The 14,447-nt window shown below is 38.1% G+C and overlaps 1 protein-coding gene across 1 annotated transcript in view; it reads left to right on the forward strand.

The window, feature by feature from the left end:
• The first annotated feature begins 582 nt into the window (after positions 1-582).
• The window catches only part of LOC127640668 (E3 ubiquitin-protein ligase RFWD3-like), a 34,033-nt gene continuing 20,168 nt past the window's right edge, over positions 583-14,447 (forward strand). The window contains exons 1-3 of the mRNA XM_052123358.1: positions 583-739; positions 2,237-2,416; positions 9,998-10,182. Of these exons, the coding sequence (XP_051979318.1) occupies positions 2,250-2,416; positions 9,998-10,182 (352 nt within the window). The 5' untranslated portion in view covers positions 583-739; positions 2,237-2,249. The remainder of the gene's footprint in view (positions 740-2,236; positions 2,417-9,997; positions 10,183-14,447) is intronic.

A 14,447-nucleotide genomic window follows, 5' to 3' on the forward strand; every position in this document is an offset into this window, starting at 1 on the left:
TTTACATTTATTTACGTAACTGCTGCTAATAGTTAATAGTTTATTGACCCATTGTGCGGTGCGAGCTGGAAATCACCTGTCACCAGCCTGTCTCTGTACTATCTGAAAAGTCATAAATATGACATTAGTTACCATGAGATTAGTGAAAACAATGAACATGAGGTAACCTAAAAAGGCAACAGAAACCCTAGCCTGAAATAAGCTGAGGCAAATAACGGTAAGCGAACACTAATCCTCAAATATTAGCTGATTTGATCTTTAAAAAAACAACATCGCTGTAACAACATACTCATGCTACACACATATGTCGGTGTGTTACATAAATATATAAAATAAATGCATTTATTGACTACTAATTACCAGAAATCGCAGTTCTGTCACTCTACTCTAACAGTTTGAAATGCCCGCCAAAGCACTTCCTGGAACTAGCTGAAGTCTACGTGAATCACGTGACGAGCAAGCTTTTAGAACTTCCGTTGTCGCAACTCTCTCTATATGGCTCTGGCCCCCATAGACATGTCTATGCTGGCCCCCACGCTGTCAAAGGCTGTCATCCAATCAGAGATCGAGACGAACACGGAAAGGGTGGAGCTTCACACTGGCGAATTTGTGGCAAAAGCGAAGCGTATTTATCAAACTCCTTTGTAATTATTAAAGAGCGGATCGCAATAATCTTCTAAAAGTTGGATTATCGATGACCACTGAGAGACATTCCGCAAGAAAACCGTCGGCTTTCTCGGTAAATATTTGAAATGTTGTGCGTTGTTGTCCTGTATTCTGTAGTTTAGCAATAGTAGCATGTTTAGCCAACGTAGTAATAATAATAATAATCATCATATCATATTTCGCATATATTTTATTGAATGTGCTTTTACATACATGTTATTTAAATAACTCGTTGAAGTTAGAAGGTTCTGTGATATTATGATAATTTTTGATTTATTCTATAAAGTACTGACAACATTTCTCCCAAATTCCAAATAAAAATATTGCCATTTAGAGCCTTTATTACATGCAGTGTTTTCAGACCTTGAATAATGCAAAGAAAACATGTTCATATTCATTTTTAAACAACACAATACTAATGTTTTAACTTAGGAAGTGTTATGGAAATTAATATTTGGTGGAATATTTGGGAGAAATGTTGTCAGTACTTTATAGAATTAAACAAAATGTATAATTTGACTCAAACACATACCTCTAAATAGTAAAACCAGAGAAACTGATCATTTTGGTCTCTTGATTTTTTTCTTGATTCATATTCTTTGTAACTGCTTAATTACCGAAATATTTTAATTAAAGACCCGAGATATAACATTGATTGTTTAGCTCCCATATATATCATATTTTGTTTTAGAATAATTTCATATTTATGTAAGTATACTATCCCAGATAAAGACAACTGAGTACATTTATAGCACACTGATTTTCTGCACAGTGGTGGTGAATTATCAGTATCACATGCATGTACACATACTTATACATGCTATTTCTTACTCAAGGTGGTTTTGTTGTTTCAGTGATTGACTTGATATAACACAATACAGCAACTCGGAAGTAAACTATAGCAAGTGTAACACATGAACAGTATCATATGACTAATGTTATTTGAGTGTACTACTAAAATAATGTAAGTTGTGCATCTATTTAGACTCAATAAGTGCCTGAGAAAATACTCAAGTAAAGCTTTTGTGTTATGTGTAGCTCAACTTGTATTTCAAAGACAGTTGTATCTCATGAAGTTTCAGTGTGGAAGTAATGAATCCTGATCTAGATTTTTTCTCTTTGACAAATGAAAAATAAAACATATCAGAATATATTCTATTATTTTGTAAATGTGATAGATATGCATGCCAGGTCGCGTATGTAATAGTGTTTGGCAAAACACCCTTGCATATAAGAATAAAAATGTAGGGTGACTTGCAAATTATCTATATTTTAAAGGGACATTTCACCCAAAGATTAAAACTTTCATCATTAACTCACCTTCATATTCTACCAACTCTAAAGGACTTTATGTTTTGGAACACAAAATGAGATGTTGGGCCTCATTCACTTTCATTTTATGAAAAAAAAGATGCAAGGACTGAGGTTAATATAATGCCAAACATCACCTGATATTTTATGTTCCGTGGAAGAAAGTCATATCGGTTTGGAATTAAATGAGGGTTAGTACTTGATGACAATTTTTTTTGCAAACTATTCCTTGAAGTCTTGCCTGGCATGTCTCCCTCAGAATATATTTGAAGATGGAGGAGATGGAGGTGGATTTGCACATTGAAATCTCTGAATCTGACAGCAGCACCGAGGTGGATGAAGAGGAGGAAGAGGATGATGGTTCCATGCAGAATGCTAGCACCTTTGAGCGCCTCAGGCGTTTGGCCTCTCGGGTACAAAGGAGGAGACTGGGAGCTGGGTAAGTGATGGCAAAAGATGCACTGACAAATCATAGCACTGTTACAGATTAGGGCTGGGCGATAGGATGATGTTATTGGAAATCGACGATATCTTACAAAGATGCCGAAAAGATACAAGGTTTAGTAATAAATATAATTAAGACACTATTGACAGATTATGATTGACAATATCATGAAATGGCAAGACCTTGGATCTAGGAAGTCGCCAAATGTAAACAGTGGCCAGGGTGTTAAACTAGCACCTGCCATGAAGCTCCTCGTCCAAATGTATTTCACGCACAAGCAATTTTGCTCATCTACCCGCAACAGGCTGGCAACCTGTAAGACATCTCGGAGTGACGCATAAGAAGAAATGCTGTTAGACACAAAGACACGTGCTTGAAGAAACACACTTTTATTATATTTTTAAGAACAGACAAAATAAAAGCTGTCAGTGCTTGTGTCTGATTCTCTGTTTTTTCAGAGGCGTGCAGCGAGAGCCTGTCTCGTGGAACATGCGCATGTAAAGAGTTTTCACTCTTGTTTCTTTGTTACATTCATCTGAAAACCGTTTGCATCAATGTCGTCTATGGGAATGCTGCAAATGATCTCCGATCATCTCAGGAAGTGTTGTGAGTTTAGTTCGCTTTATTTCCACGGAGCAGTTCGAGGGTAACATGCATTGTGAACGCAACTCTGCAGGTTTAGTAATAAATATCTTCACATTAAAGAAACAAAGAATGAAGTGATTAAATCATAAAATAATATGAGACACGTTCACCTTGAACCTAAAATTTAGTTCTTATTTATTTCCTTTAGGCAGCATTAACTGTATTACCAAAAATCAATACAAACACAAATTTGATAAGAACACACATTTGGCAGCATTATTTTTGGGAACACAAGGGAATTTATTAGGCTTTATTATTATCTTTACTAGAGATGCACCGATTGCAATTTTCTTGGCCGATTTCCGATTTTTTGCAAGTGTGACCTGCCGATACCGTTTTTTTCCGATTTTCTTTCTAAGAACTATTATTGATTGCATATACAAACAAAATCTACCTTTCTTCAATGCAACATTTTATTTTCATAATAAAATAATTAAACATTACAATTTCCCCCAAACTGCACTAAGTTACAGGATCTTCGCTCACTTAAACAACTCTGAAAATAAAGTGCTCTGTGACTAGAAAGAGGTAGAAATAACAATTAACTGCAAATGAGTTGCTTTATATAACAGATGTCATTTTCCACTATTTTTATAAATGGACCTTTTTCTCTTTATTACTCGTCTAACAAAACAATTCCAAAGATCTGAAAAACTGAAGTGTCCAATACGCTCAACTTACGTTAGATGTCCAAATATCAGTTGTAAAACTGATTGCTGCTTCGGGAACGGCTTTTAACCATACCTGTCAACACTCCCAGTTTTCCCTGGAGTCTCTGTACTATCTCTGTACTATTTCCTATTTCTCCCAAAAAAACTCCCGTAATTTGTATGGCCCAAACCACGTTATATGAATAATCACATCAATATATTATTCCAAGGTGGTCCAGTTGCCAGATCTTGAATGAAACGCATCCTACTCACACAATCGAAACATCATACAAATTACAAATCATTTGGGACCTCAACCTGGCAACCAAAACCCATTTGCGCTGTTGATATCTGCGCAGGCAGTAGACGCGGGATGTTAAATCAGGCTTTGTGTACCCAAATGTTGACAGATAACAGGCTGCATGTGTGACATGACACGAGATTAAAGAACTCGGGCAACGCGATGTCAGAAAATAACCACCTAATCTGTATCAAGGAAATTTATCAGATTTCTGAAACCTCTGTCCTCAGCTATGGAGAACAGCTGGTCATCCAGGGCGATGAATTCCATAATTTTCCTCGTAATTGCTTTGGTCTTTTCGCTGCTCATACCAAGGAATGATAGGAGAGGCTGCTGACTTGTGGCTGGCTCTGAGCTCTGGCTAGCTTTAGCCGCTTTCACTTTTTAGCTTCTTTTTTAAAATGGGCATTTTCAGCTGGGTGATGGCGTTATAAATGTCTAATTAGGTTTGTTGATCCGAAAGTTATTGTGGTGGTTCCCCCACGGTTTACTTTGGCCTTACAATTATTACACATTTCGAACTTTATGTATTCTTCACTCACAGTGAAGATCTTCCACATGTTTACGTGCGGCTGTGACGTTATTGCCTGCGCCGCTGGCAACAAAACGGACCGGCTTGGAATCGGAAAGATGTGAGGCTGACCGGCCGGTCACCGATCCGGCCGAGCATGCGGAAAATCGGCTAATTCCGGTCCCTGGCCGGTCGATCGGTGCATCTCTAATCTTTACATTTATAATTGTCTTTAGTTCTTAATCTGTATGCTATTAGTTATTTTCCACCTGTTGTCATTGATGGATATTTGCATAATGGCAAATGTAGCCTTTGGAGATGGTAAATGTTTGGATTTGGGGAGGTGCTTAACTAAGGTTTTTTTGATCACGTTGTTATTTTATTGCTTTTTTAGTTTGGGTTAAAGTGCAGTTTGAATTTAGTTTCATTAAATGCATTTTTGAAGAAAAATCAATAAAGCAAAAAGATCCATCGACCCTCTGCATGATCATATATTGCAATATTTTTAAGGCGTTTATCGCTAAAATCTTTTTTTACATATCGCCCAGCCATATTACAGATGAATATAACACCCTGTGTGCTTCTCATTTCTTAAATTGTGCATCCATCCCTGTTTCCTCTCGTGACCTGGAAAAAAGATCATGAAAAGTGAAGGACGTATCAGTTCTCTAAATGCACCACGAGGAGACAAGTATTTTAACTGTGCATCTTGAATTATTAGGGTTTATTATGAATATTTTAATTAATCAAGTTTAACAACAAAACATCAAGCGCTCCAATGTAATGCAGAGTGAGCAGGACATTCCATTTTATAAATGCATAATTCTTCGATTCCTCCGTCCTCATTTCATTACCTTCCATCCTTTCCTCATTTTCCTAGGAGGATGGATCAAGGACACAAGGAAAGGAAGCAAGGAAAGGAAATGCAGATGTACAATTTCAGAAATGAGAGCAATCCATGTGAAACAATGCAACAAACCAAGATCTCTTTTGGTGACGTCTCTTATGTATTTTCTCTGAATTGGATAAAAGAGTGTTTTATTGGGGGCCTGGGTAGCTCAGCAAGTATTGACACCGACTACCACCCCTGGAATCACAAGTTCGAATTAGAAGATTTAGCTCATACATTGATATACTGGTTAAAATGATGTGTCAATGGGTAGAAATATTAGAGTATTGCTTATGTCACAGTTATGCAAACCATCACCGAATGGTACTGAATGCACAATCCAGTCAGATGTTGCACTGCAAATAAACATTATCTGACACATATGGGTATAAGTTGTTACATTTCTGTTGTGGTTATTTTGATCTGTCATTAGATTTGCATTGAAAAGTACCTGTTGTCACAGAAATCTCTCCCTTTCCTGACCATGCTAAAATTACCTCAGGAATTATTAAATTGCTCACATTTTAAACAGGGAACTCTATTTAATATAGTCGCCAAAAGGTAATTTCCACATTTTGTAGATTAATTAGTGACAAGCTAACCTACATTGTTCTATTAGTAGTTTTTATAGGGATATTGTTTGGTTCATTGGTCCAGTGGTCAGATTGCATGCATGCTCATTGCTCACCACAAGCAAACCACCCCATCGATCTCAGACCGCTTGCTTGATTTTTTTCAACATGTATCTGGACTTTAAAGGATTCAGATCTCTTTTTTTTTGTTCAATTTAGTTGTAAGATAGCAGTACACTTTTCATTCAGTTATTTTTTGGAACTTAAATATTATTATAATTTTTAAACAAATGATGATGATGATGATGATGATAATAATATATTATAATAGTAATATATCTCAATCGTGCACCTTTTGTCACGGATCCGCTTGTCTCTCTCCCCTGAGTTCTGATTTCACGCACCTGCATATCATTAGTGGCTAATCAAGGACGGCATATATACCCACTTACACACACACTCACTCACTCACTCTCACTCTTTGTCTGTTCTCATCGATAGTATCTCTGCCTCCAGACCTTTGTACTATGTCAAAAATGCCTGTGTCTTTCTTATTGCCTGCAGGTATCATAAGACTGTTGTGAGTTATCTCGCACGAAAGTGGCTTAAAGATAAACTACAAGTGTCCTATGAAATTTTGAGAGACTGTTTGACTAAATTTCAAAGAGCAGTTAAATTAGCCAGATCAAGCTATTTTTCTAATATCATTTCAAAGAACTGTCATAATGCTAAAGTTCTCTTTTCTACTATTACATCATTTCTTCATTCAGTTGCCCTTACTCCCATCTCCCCTTCGGTGGACACATGTGAGCAGTTTTTAACATTTTTTACTGTTAAAATTTCTGGTATACGCTCACAGATCTTACCTACTAGTAATGATCCTGTTACCTATCCTGTTCCGCAAAATCTATTGACCTGTTTTGTACCTGTGTCCCTGTCTCAACTCAAACATTTAATTGCACATATGAAGCCTACTGGTTCTATGTGTGATGTTATTCCATCCACTTTGTTTAAAGAGGTGGTGGAATCAATTGGTCCAAGTGTGTTATCGATTATTAACAGTAGCCTGACCACTGGAATTGTTCCCAACTGCTTTAAGCATGCTGTTATTCAGCCTCTTCTTAAGAAAGCAAACCTTGATTCATCTGATATGAACAGCTTTAGACCTATATCAAAATTATCCTTTATGTCAAAAATATTAGAGAAGACGGTGCTTGCACAATTAAATGATTTTTAGCCATCAATAATTTGCTCGATCAATTTCAGTCAGGCTTCAGAGCTGGTCATAGCACAGAGTCAGCTCTGTTGAGAGTTTTAAATGATATTTTATTAGGTGTGGATTCTGGTAGTCCTGTTGGTCTTCTGCTGCTGGATCTTAGTGCCGCTTTCAATACGGTTGATCATGACATACTTATCAATCGCCTAAGAGACCAGGTTGGTATTCAGGGGTTAGCCTTGGATTGGGTCTCCTCATATCTCAAGGGTAGAACGATTTCAGTCTGTTTAGAGAACTGTTATTCATCAGTTGTTCCTTTAACATGTGGGGTTCCTCAGGGCTCCATTTTGGGACCCGTTTTATTCTCCCTCTACATGCTTCCGTTAGGAAAGATCTTTGAGAGGCATGGCATACACTATCATCTGTATGCTGATGACTCTCAAATTTACTTTCCTATTAAACATGGGAATCACCACTCTTTTGAGTCTCTGCATAAATGCATGGCCGATGTGAAGTGTTGGCTGGCAAACAACTTTCTTCAATTAAATGAGGATAAGTCAGAGTTTATTGTTTTTGGTCAAAGGGATGTGACTTAAATTTAGAAAGAAATTTGTCACTGCTTCCAGGGAAAAAACTTCCCTATGTAAAAAACCTGGGTGTTATATTCGACTCTGAGCTCAGGTTTGATCGACAAATAAATGCTGTGGTTAAAAATAGTTTTTTCCATCTTAGAACTATGGCAAGGTTGAAGCCCATCCTTTCTTTTGATGATTTGGAGAAGGTTGTGCATGCCTTTGTGTCCTCTCGATTGGACTATTGTAATGCTTTGTATCTGGGTGTGAGTCAGGCCTCTCTCTCTCGCCTGCAGCTGGTCCAAAATTCAGCTGCTAGGCTTTTAACTGGAACCAGGAAAAGAGACCATATCACCTCAGTTTTGATTTCACTACATTGGTTACCGATCCAATACAGAATCAAGTACAAAGTGTTGATGTATGTGTTTAAGGCTCTTCATGGTCTTGCACCTGAGTACATCTCTGCCTTAATACGTTTGAATCAACCTTCAAGGTCTCTCCGCTCTAGTGATCAGCTGTGTCTGTCAGTTCCTCGATCTCGCCTAAAAACTAAAGGTGATAGAGCTTTTGCGGTGGCAGCCCCTAGACTTTGGAATGAGCTTCCATTGGTCATAAAATCATCTCCGTCTCTATTCTCTTTCCAGGGTGCCTTAAAAACGTATTTATTTTCCCTAGCTTTTAATTAATTGCATTATAATTTGTACTAGGTAGATTTTATCTTATTCATGTTTTATAGGTTTTAAATGTTTTTTTGCATTCTTAAACTGTATTAATGTGATTTTATTTATTTTTTATTACTCCATGTACAGCACTTTGGTACCCAGTGTGGTTTTTGAAAGTGCTTTATAAATAAAATTGAGTTGAGTTGAGTTGAGTATCTGTTCATCATGTCTATACCCTATATTATTCACAATGTTTACATCACTGCTTCAATCATCTGTTCAATAAACCCTGCTACTGAGTTCATATCTCTGCCTCCGTGAGTCTCTCCGTGACACCTTTAACTTTTAAACTCTCACGCTTTTATTTTGACATTCTGAACTCTCCAGGAAGTCCTGTATGTGTCTGTTTGTAGGCAAGTTCAAAGTAGTTTAATTTGATTCGTATTCAAATTCTGGTAATAAAAGTGCCTCCAGTGCTGTTCTAAATTCAAATAAATGAACCAAACTATTGAATATCTACATCTGAGATGTTGTTCTTGAGTACACTCAAATATTGCACACCGGGTGAAGGCTAAAAATTGCAGCGAGTGTTTGTGTAAACAAAGCAGCGCCAATGACTGACATGCTGGAGCTGCATGTGCATTTGATATATTTACTTAATAAACACAGCCTTTTGTGAGACACAGAGCTATCGCACATCTTCACGTGGCTTTGAATAAAATGCACGAGTCATATGAACTACTTTAATTGTGTTTTAATGGTTCTTTTATATCATTTTTCTGAGCTTGACCATAATGAACATGACTAACACAGTATCGGATTTGGATCGGGCTTGTCGGACCGATATCTGATCCATTTAAAAACTTCAGTATCGGAGCCGATACCAATCCAGGTATCGGATCAGTGTGTCCCTAGAATGTATTCCCTTGAGGCTTGTCATAGAACATGTATGTTCACATGCAGATTTCAGTAAAAATAATTACGTTTAATAGAAACGGCTCCTCTTTCTGATGTAATTTGAAGGGAAAAAGGCAGGAAAAGGCTTTGTGACAGAATCACTATATATTACAAGTGGTGTTTGTGATGATATGCAGCTGAGTGCGATCGCAGATGAAACGTTCAGCTTGTCAATTCTTCAGAAGAAGCTCATTGAACACTTGAAGACCCTGCCTCGGCAACAGAACGATTTTTCAAGCAGGCCTGATGTGCTTTTTCAGTTTTTAAAGCTATTAACTCAGGAGGGATTCCCGATGGTCAAGTGATTAACGAACTCCCGCTGACATGTTAATGTGTGCTTCGCATCTCACCTACTGCAGGGCATTTATGTAAATTAAGCCCTCACCTGAAAATCACTGGAAAAATCTGCTTTTGTGGTGCTGGCTTTAGACCCAGTCTTTAAGACATTTAATGGCCAAATAATTATCAGCTTTGTTGATTATTATGGGAGTTTTATGGGTTTGTTGCATTGCTCACTCACAGTCTTGTCATTTGTAAAATATTTATCAGTTAAATCTTTTGAAACAAATTTGCTGATTTAATTGTCTTTCTGTCCCCAAGTTTGCGTTTCCACAGCTTTTCAGTGGATGAACGGCTGCAGATTTTACAGAGAAGTTTACAGGCTTTGGAAGAGCATGACAGAAACCGTGTAGTCAACATGGACCCACGACTGATGGAGTCTTCACCCCATTCCAGCCACTCCGCTGCAGGAATCCCGACAGTGTCACAAGAGTCCGCAACAACAGGTCAATTTATTGCTGCTGTCATCACCTGTCCTGTTTTAAGGCGTTATATTGTACCCTTTGTTTTTATCTAATCTTGATATTTTATTCACTGAAGTCCACTAATGTGTAAGTCATAATTTAGTTTTTCATAACCATGTTCTACAGTTGATCAGTTCTTCAATTAACGGAATATTCCGGGTTCAATACAAGTTAAGCTCAATTGACAGCATTTGTGGCATAATATGAATTAACACAAAACATAATTTCAACTCGTCCCTTCTTTTTCTCTAAAAACAGCAAAAATCTGGGTTACAGTTTGATACTTGCAATTAGGGCTGGGCGGTAGGTCTTAAAATGATATCTCGATATATTTACCCTATTAACGAAATTCAATATATATCACGATAATTATGTATGTATTTTGTTTTTGTGTTTTTTTTTGTTGTTTGTTTTCTCTCAGAGGAACCATAATTTCATCCAAACAGCCATTGTATCCAAGTAGATTAAATATTTTAAAGACATTAAATACAAATCTATTTAAAAAATGAGTTTTTCATTAAATAAACACAAAGGAGAATGAAGTCCAATAATTTTCATTAATATGCACTTTATATTTATATTTCATATATAATGTAGTCTGCGATGGACTGGCGACCTGTCCAGGGTGTCCCCCGCCTTTCGCCCAATGTTAGCTGGGATAGGCTCCAGCCCCCCGCGACCCTGTACACAGGATAAGCGGTTGACGATGGATGGATGGATGGATGGATGGGTGGATGGATATAATGCAGTGTAATAAAAAGCTTAATTTACCTTCAAATGTCTTTACTAATACATTTTTGTGAATGAACAAGGTGTGCAAAGCTACGTCACTGACGTATTTTTGAAAACTCAGTTGAACATTGCATAATTCTAAATTATTACTGGGACACGTCAGGTTTATTATTATAATATAATGCTGAATTTTCATTATTATTCAGATTATTAGACTTGTGTTATTCAAAAGTAATATATTTCTGTCCTGTTTACTTCACCTTCATCCAGGGCTTTTATTTTGACACTGAAAGTGTCCATTTGACTCGAGTGTAAAGCATAAAAAATTTCAGATTTTTTAAAATTTACTGGTGGCACAAATGCATTTTATGCAGTGTATATGCATTGTGTTATATATTTCCGGCACAACAGAGTGTGCCTCAGCACCAACTTGTATTTAACTGACAACTGACTGTGGACTCTTTACTTATTTATGTATTTTTTACCCCTCGGACCACAAAAGGAAAGCCATATCCAATTATTTTGGCACCAGCTACAATTGAGCCTGTTGGCAAAGATAATATATAGCTTAAAAATTTAGCTATTTCGGTCGCTGTTTCGTCTGACTGTTGCTGAACTGTCTCAACTTCAACAGTTCATTGCTTTCACAGTGAAGCTGTACCTCAAAGCATGGTACACCTGCATTTCCTCAACATCTGCTCCACAAAATGATCTCCAATTGCTCAAAGATCTTGTTGCGTACAGTGCAGTTAACAAGCCTGTTGCACATGGAGCTACAAAGACAATGTGCCATTTATGGCGCTTGAGTGAAACACTCGTGGGACTAGCTTTCTTTGATTCTGAAATCTCTGCCACTGAGAAGGTTGATAGCATGATAGCAGCTTTGTCAAAACCTGGTAAAGACAGCCCTGTACCTCTAGTCGAATCACCGGATGAAAGCATTGTGCCTCAGTTGACACTATCACACTTTGTTTCGCTAAACACTGATAAGTTCGTTGTCATGCAGATTGAAACAGTCTTCCTACAGCAGGATCCTAGCAGCAGGGAGAGCAATGAACATTACAGCAACAGTCGTCACAGGGTACAGCTGCTGAAGGTTGTCAATGATGCTGCTGAATGTGGCGTGTCACTGATACAGAACTTCCATTCTGTTATCACAACCTGCTTCAGGTTGTTGAAGGTCACCGTCAGCAGTTTCCTGTGTCCAAGAAGTTAATCATTGTTGAAAACCTGTTGATATGCACCACCTTTTTGAGCACAAACCATGAAAATGACATACCTGAGCTTAAATGGTGGTATTTACTCGACCCTTTGGAGTATAGACACAGTTGTAGTATCATTTGAAAGAAGACACTTTGGGCTTTATTTCCCAAGTTTCAGAATTAATATTTGCTTTTATTTTTTAAAGTTAGAGAAGCTGAAGTTTATAGTAATGGAAATAGTTTGTGCTGAACATGTTTTTATAATATAAATAAACAATAAGACATCCCAGAAATACAACTTTCTCAAAGCCACAAGTCTAAAGAAGTTGTGTCAAATTTAAAAAAGTTTTTTCTCGGTAAAATCGCTGCCGGCATACAGAGTAAAATTTAGGCTCCGCCTTTCAAGACTAAACAAAATCTGACTGCACTGCTCGGATATTATGAATAAATCTATGCCACATTTTTAAAAATAGACTTTGGAGACACACTCATTTTGTTTATGAGACTCTAATATATAAGATCATATACAGATTTACAACATGACTGCTGCTCAGATTTCATAGTTTGTTGAAGAACGATGACGAATGTTAATTCTTTCGGACGAGATCTCATGTAAACAATAGAGAATATATCAATATTTCTCAGATTTATCACTTATGGACAAAAAAGTGCTATTGGATGTTATACAATGAACGCTTGTCATGGACAATTAACCCAAGTGTGTTGAATTGGATTCGTCTGGTGATCGTGTTTTCATAACAAAGGTATGAAGTCCCGTTTTGATATTGCATGTTTTCATTTGCACTCCTGGCACAAATAACTAAATTGCTGTTTCTGGAGCATCGCTATCTTGAAACAGAGATCGGATATCAACGTTGGATCCTTAGACATTTGAAAAGATGTATCATTTGTTAACATTAATTACATTTATAGACAGTAAATTATATATTAAATGTAAGCAGAGTGACGTCACTACTGGATTGTCTTAAATTTGTGTGTGTGTGTTTACTGTATGGAAGAATATATCTAGGGGGAGAGAGAGCAAACAATTTGCAAACTTTCATTTTGACTGGCACCCTAAAATATATAATATATAACTCGGCAAAAAAAGAAACATCCTCTCACTTTCAACTGCTTTTGTTTTCATCAAACTTAACGTGTAAATATTTGTATGAACATAAAAAGCTTTAACAACAAAGACATAAACTGAACAAGTTTCACAGTCACGTGACTAACAGAAATTGAATAATGTGTCCCTGAACAAAGGGGGGGAATCTCACAAGTAACAGTCAGTATCTGGTGTGGCCACCAGCTGCATTTAGTACTGCAGTGCATCTCGTCCTCATGGACTGGACCAGATTTGACAGTTCTTGCTGTGAGATGATACCCCACTCTTCCACCAAGGCACTTTCAAGTTCCTGGATATTTCTGGGGGGAATGGCCCTAGCCCTCCGATCCAACAGGTCCCAGATGTGCTCAACGGGATTGAGATCCGGGCTCTTTGCTGGCCATGGCAGAACACTGACATTCCTGTCTTGCAGGAAATCACGCACAGAACGAGCAGTATGTCTGGTGGCATTGTCATGCTGGAGGGTCATGTCAGGATGAGCCTGCAGGAAGGGTACCACATAAGGTAGGAGGATGCCTTCCCTATAACGCACAGCATTGAGATTGCCTGCAATGACAACAAGCTCAGTCTGATGATGCTGTGACACACCGCCCCAGACCATGACGGACCCTCCACCTCCAAATCGATCCCACTCCAGAGACCAGGCCTTGTTGTAACTCTCATTCCTTTTAATGATAAACTTGAGTCCGACCATCATGCCTGGTGAGACAAACCCGTGACTCATCAGTGAATAGCAATTTTTGCCAGTCCTGTTTGGTCCAGCGAAGGTGGGTTTGTGTCCATAGGCGACATTGTTGCCAGTGATTTCTGGTAAATACCTGCCTTACAACAGGCCTACAAGCCCTCTGTCCAGCCGCTCTCAGCCTATTGCGGACAGTCTGTGCACCGATGGAGGGATTGTGCATTCCTGGTGTAACTCGGGCAGTTGTTGGTGCCATCCTGTACCTGTCCAGCAGGTGTGATATTCGGATGTACCGATCCTGTGCAGGTGTTGTAACACTTGTTCTGCCAGTGTTAGGCTGATCAGCTGTCCTTCCTGTCTCCCTGTAGCGCTATCTTAGGCATCTCACAGTACGGACATTGCAGTTTATTGCCCTGGCCACATCTGCAGTCCTCATGCCTCCATGCAGCATGCCTAAGGCATGTTCACGCAGATGAGCAGTAACCCTGGGCAACTTTCTTTT

This window comes from Xyrauchen texanus, chromosome 49, assembly GCF_025860055.1.
Source record: "Xyrauchen texanus isolate HMW12.3.18 chromosome 49, RBS_HiC_50CHRs, whole genome shotgun sequence".
Taxonomy (NCBI): domain Eukaryota; kingdom Metazoa; phylum Chordata; class Actinopteri; order Cypriniformes; family Catostomidae; genus Xyrauchen; species Xyrauchen texanus.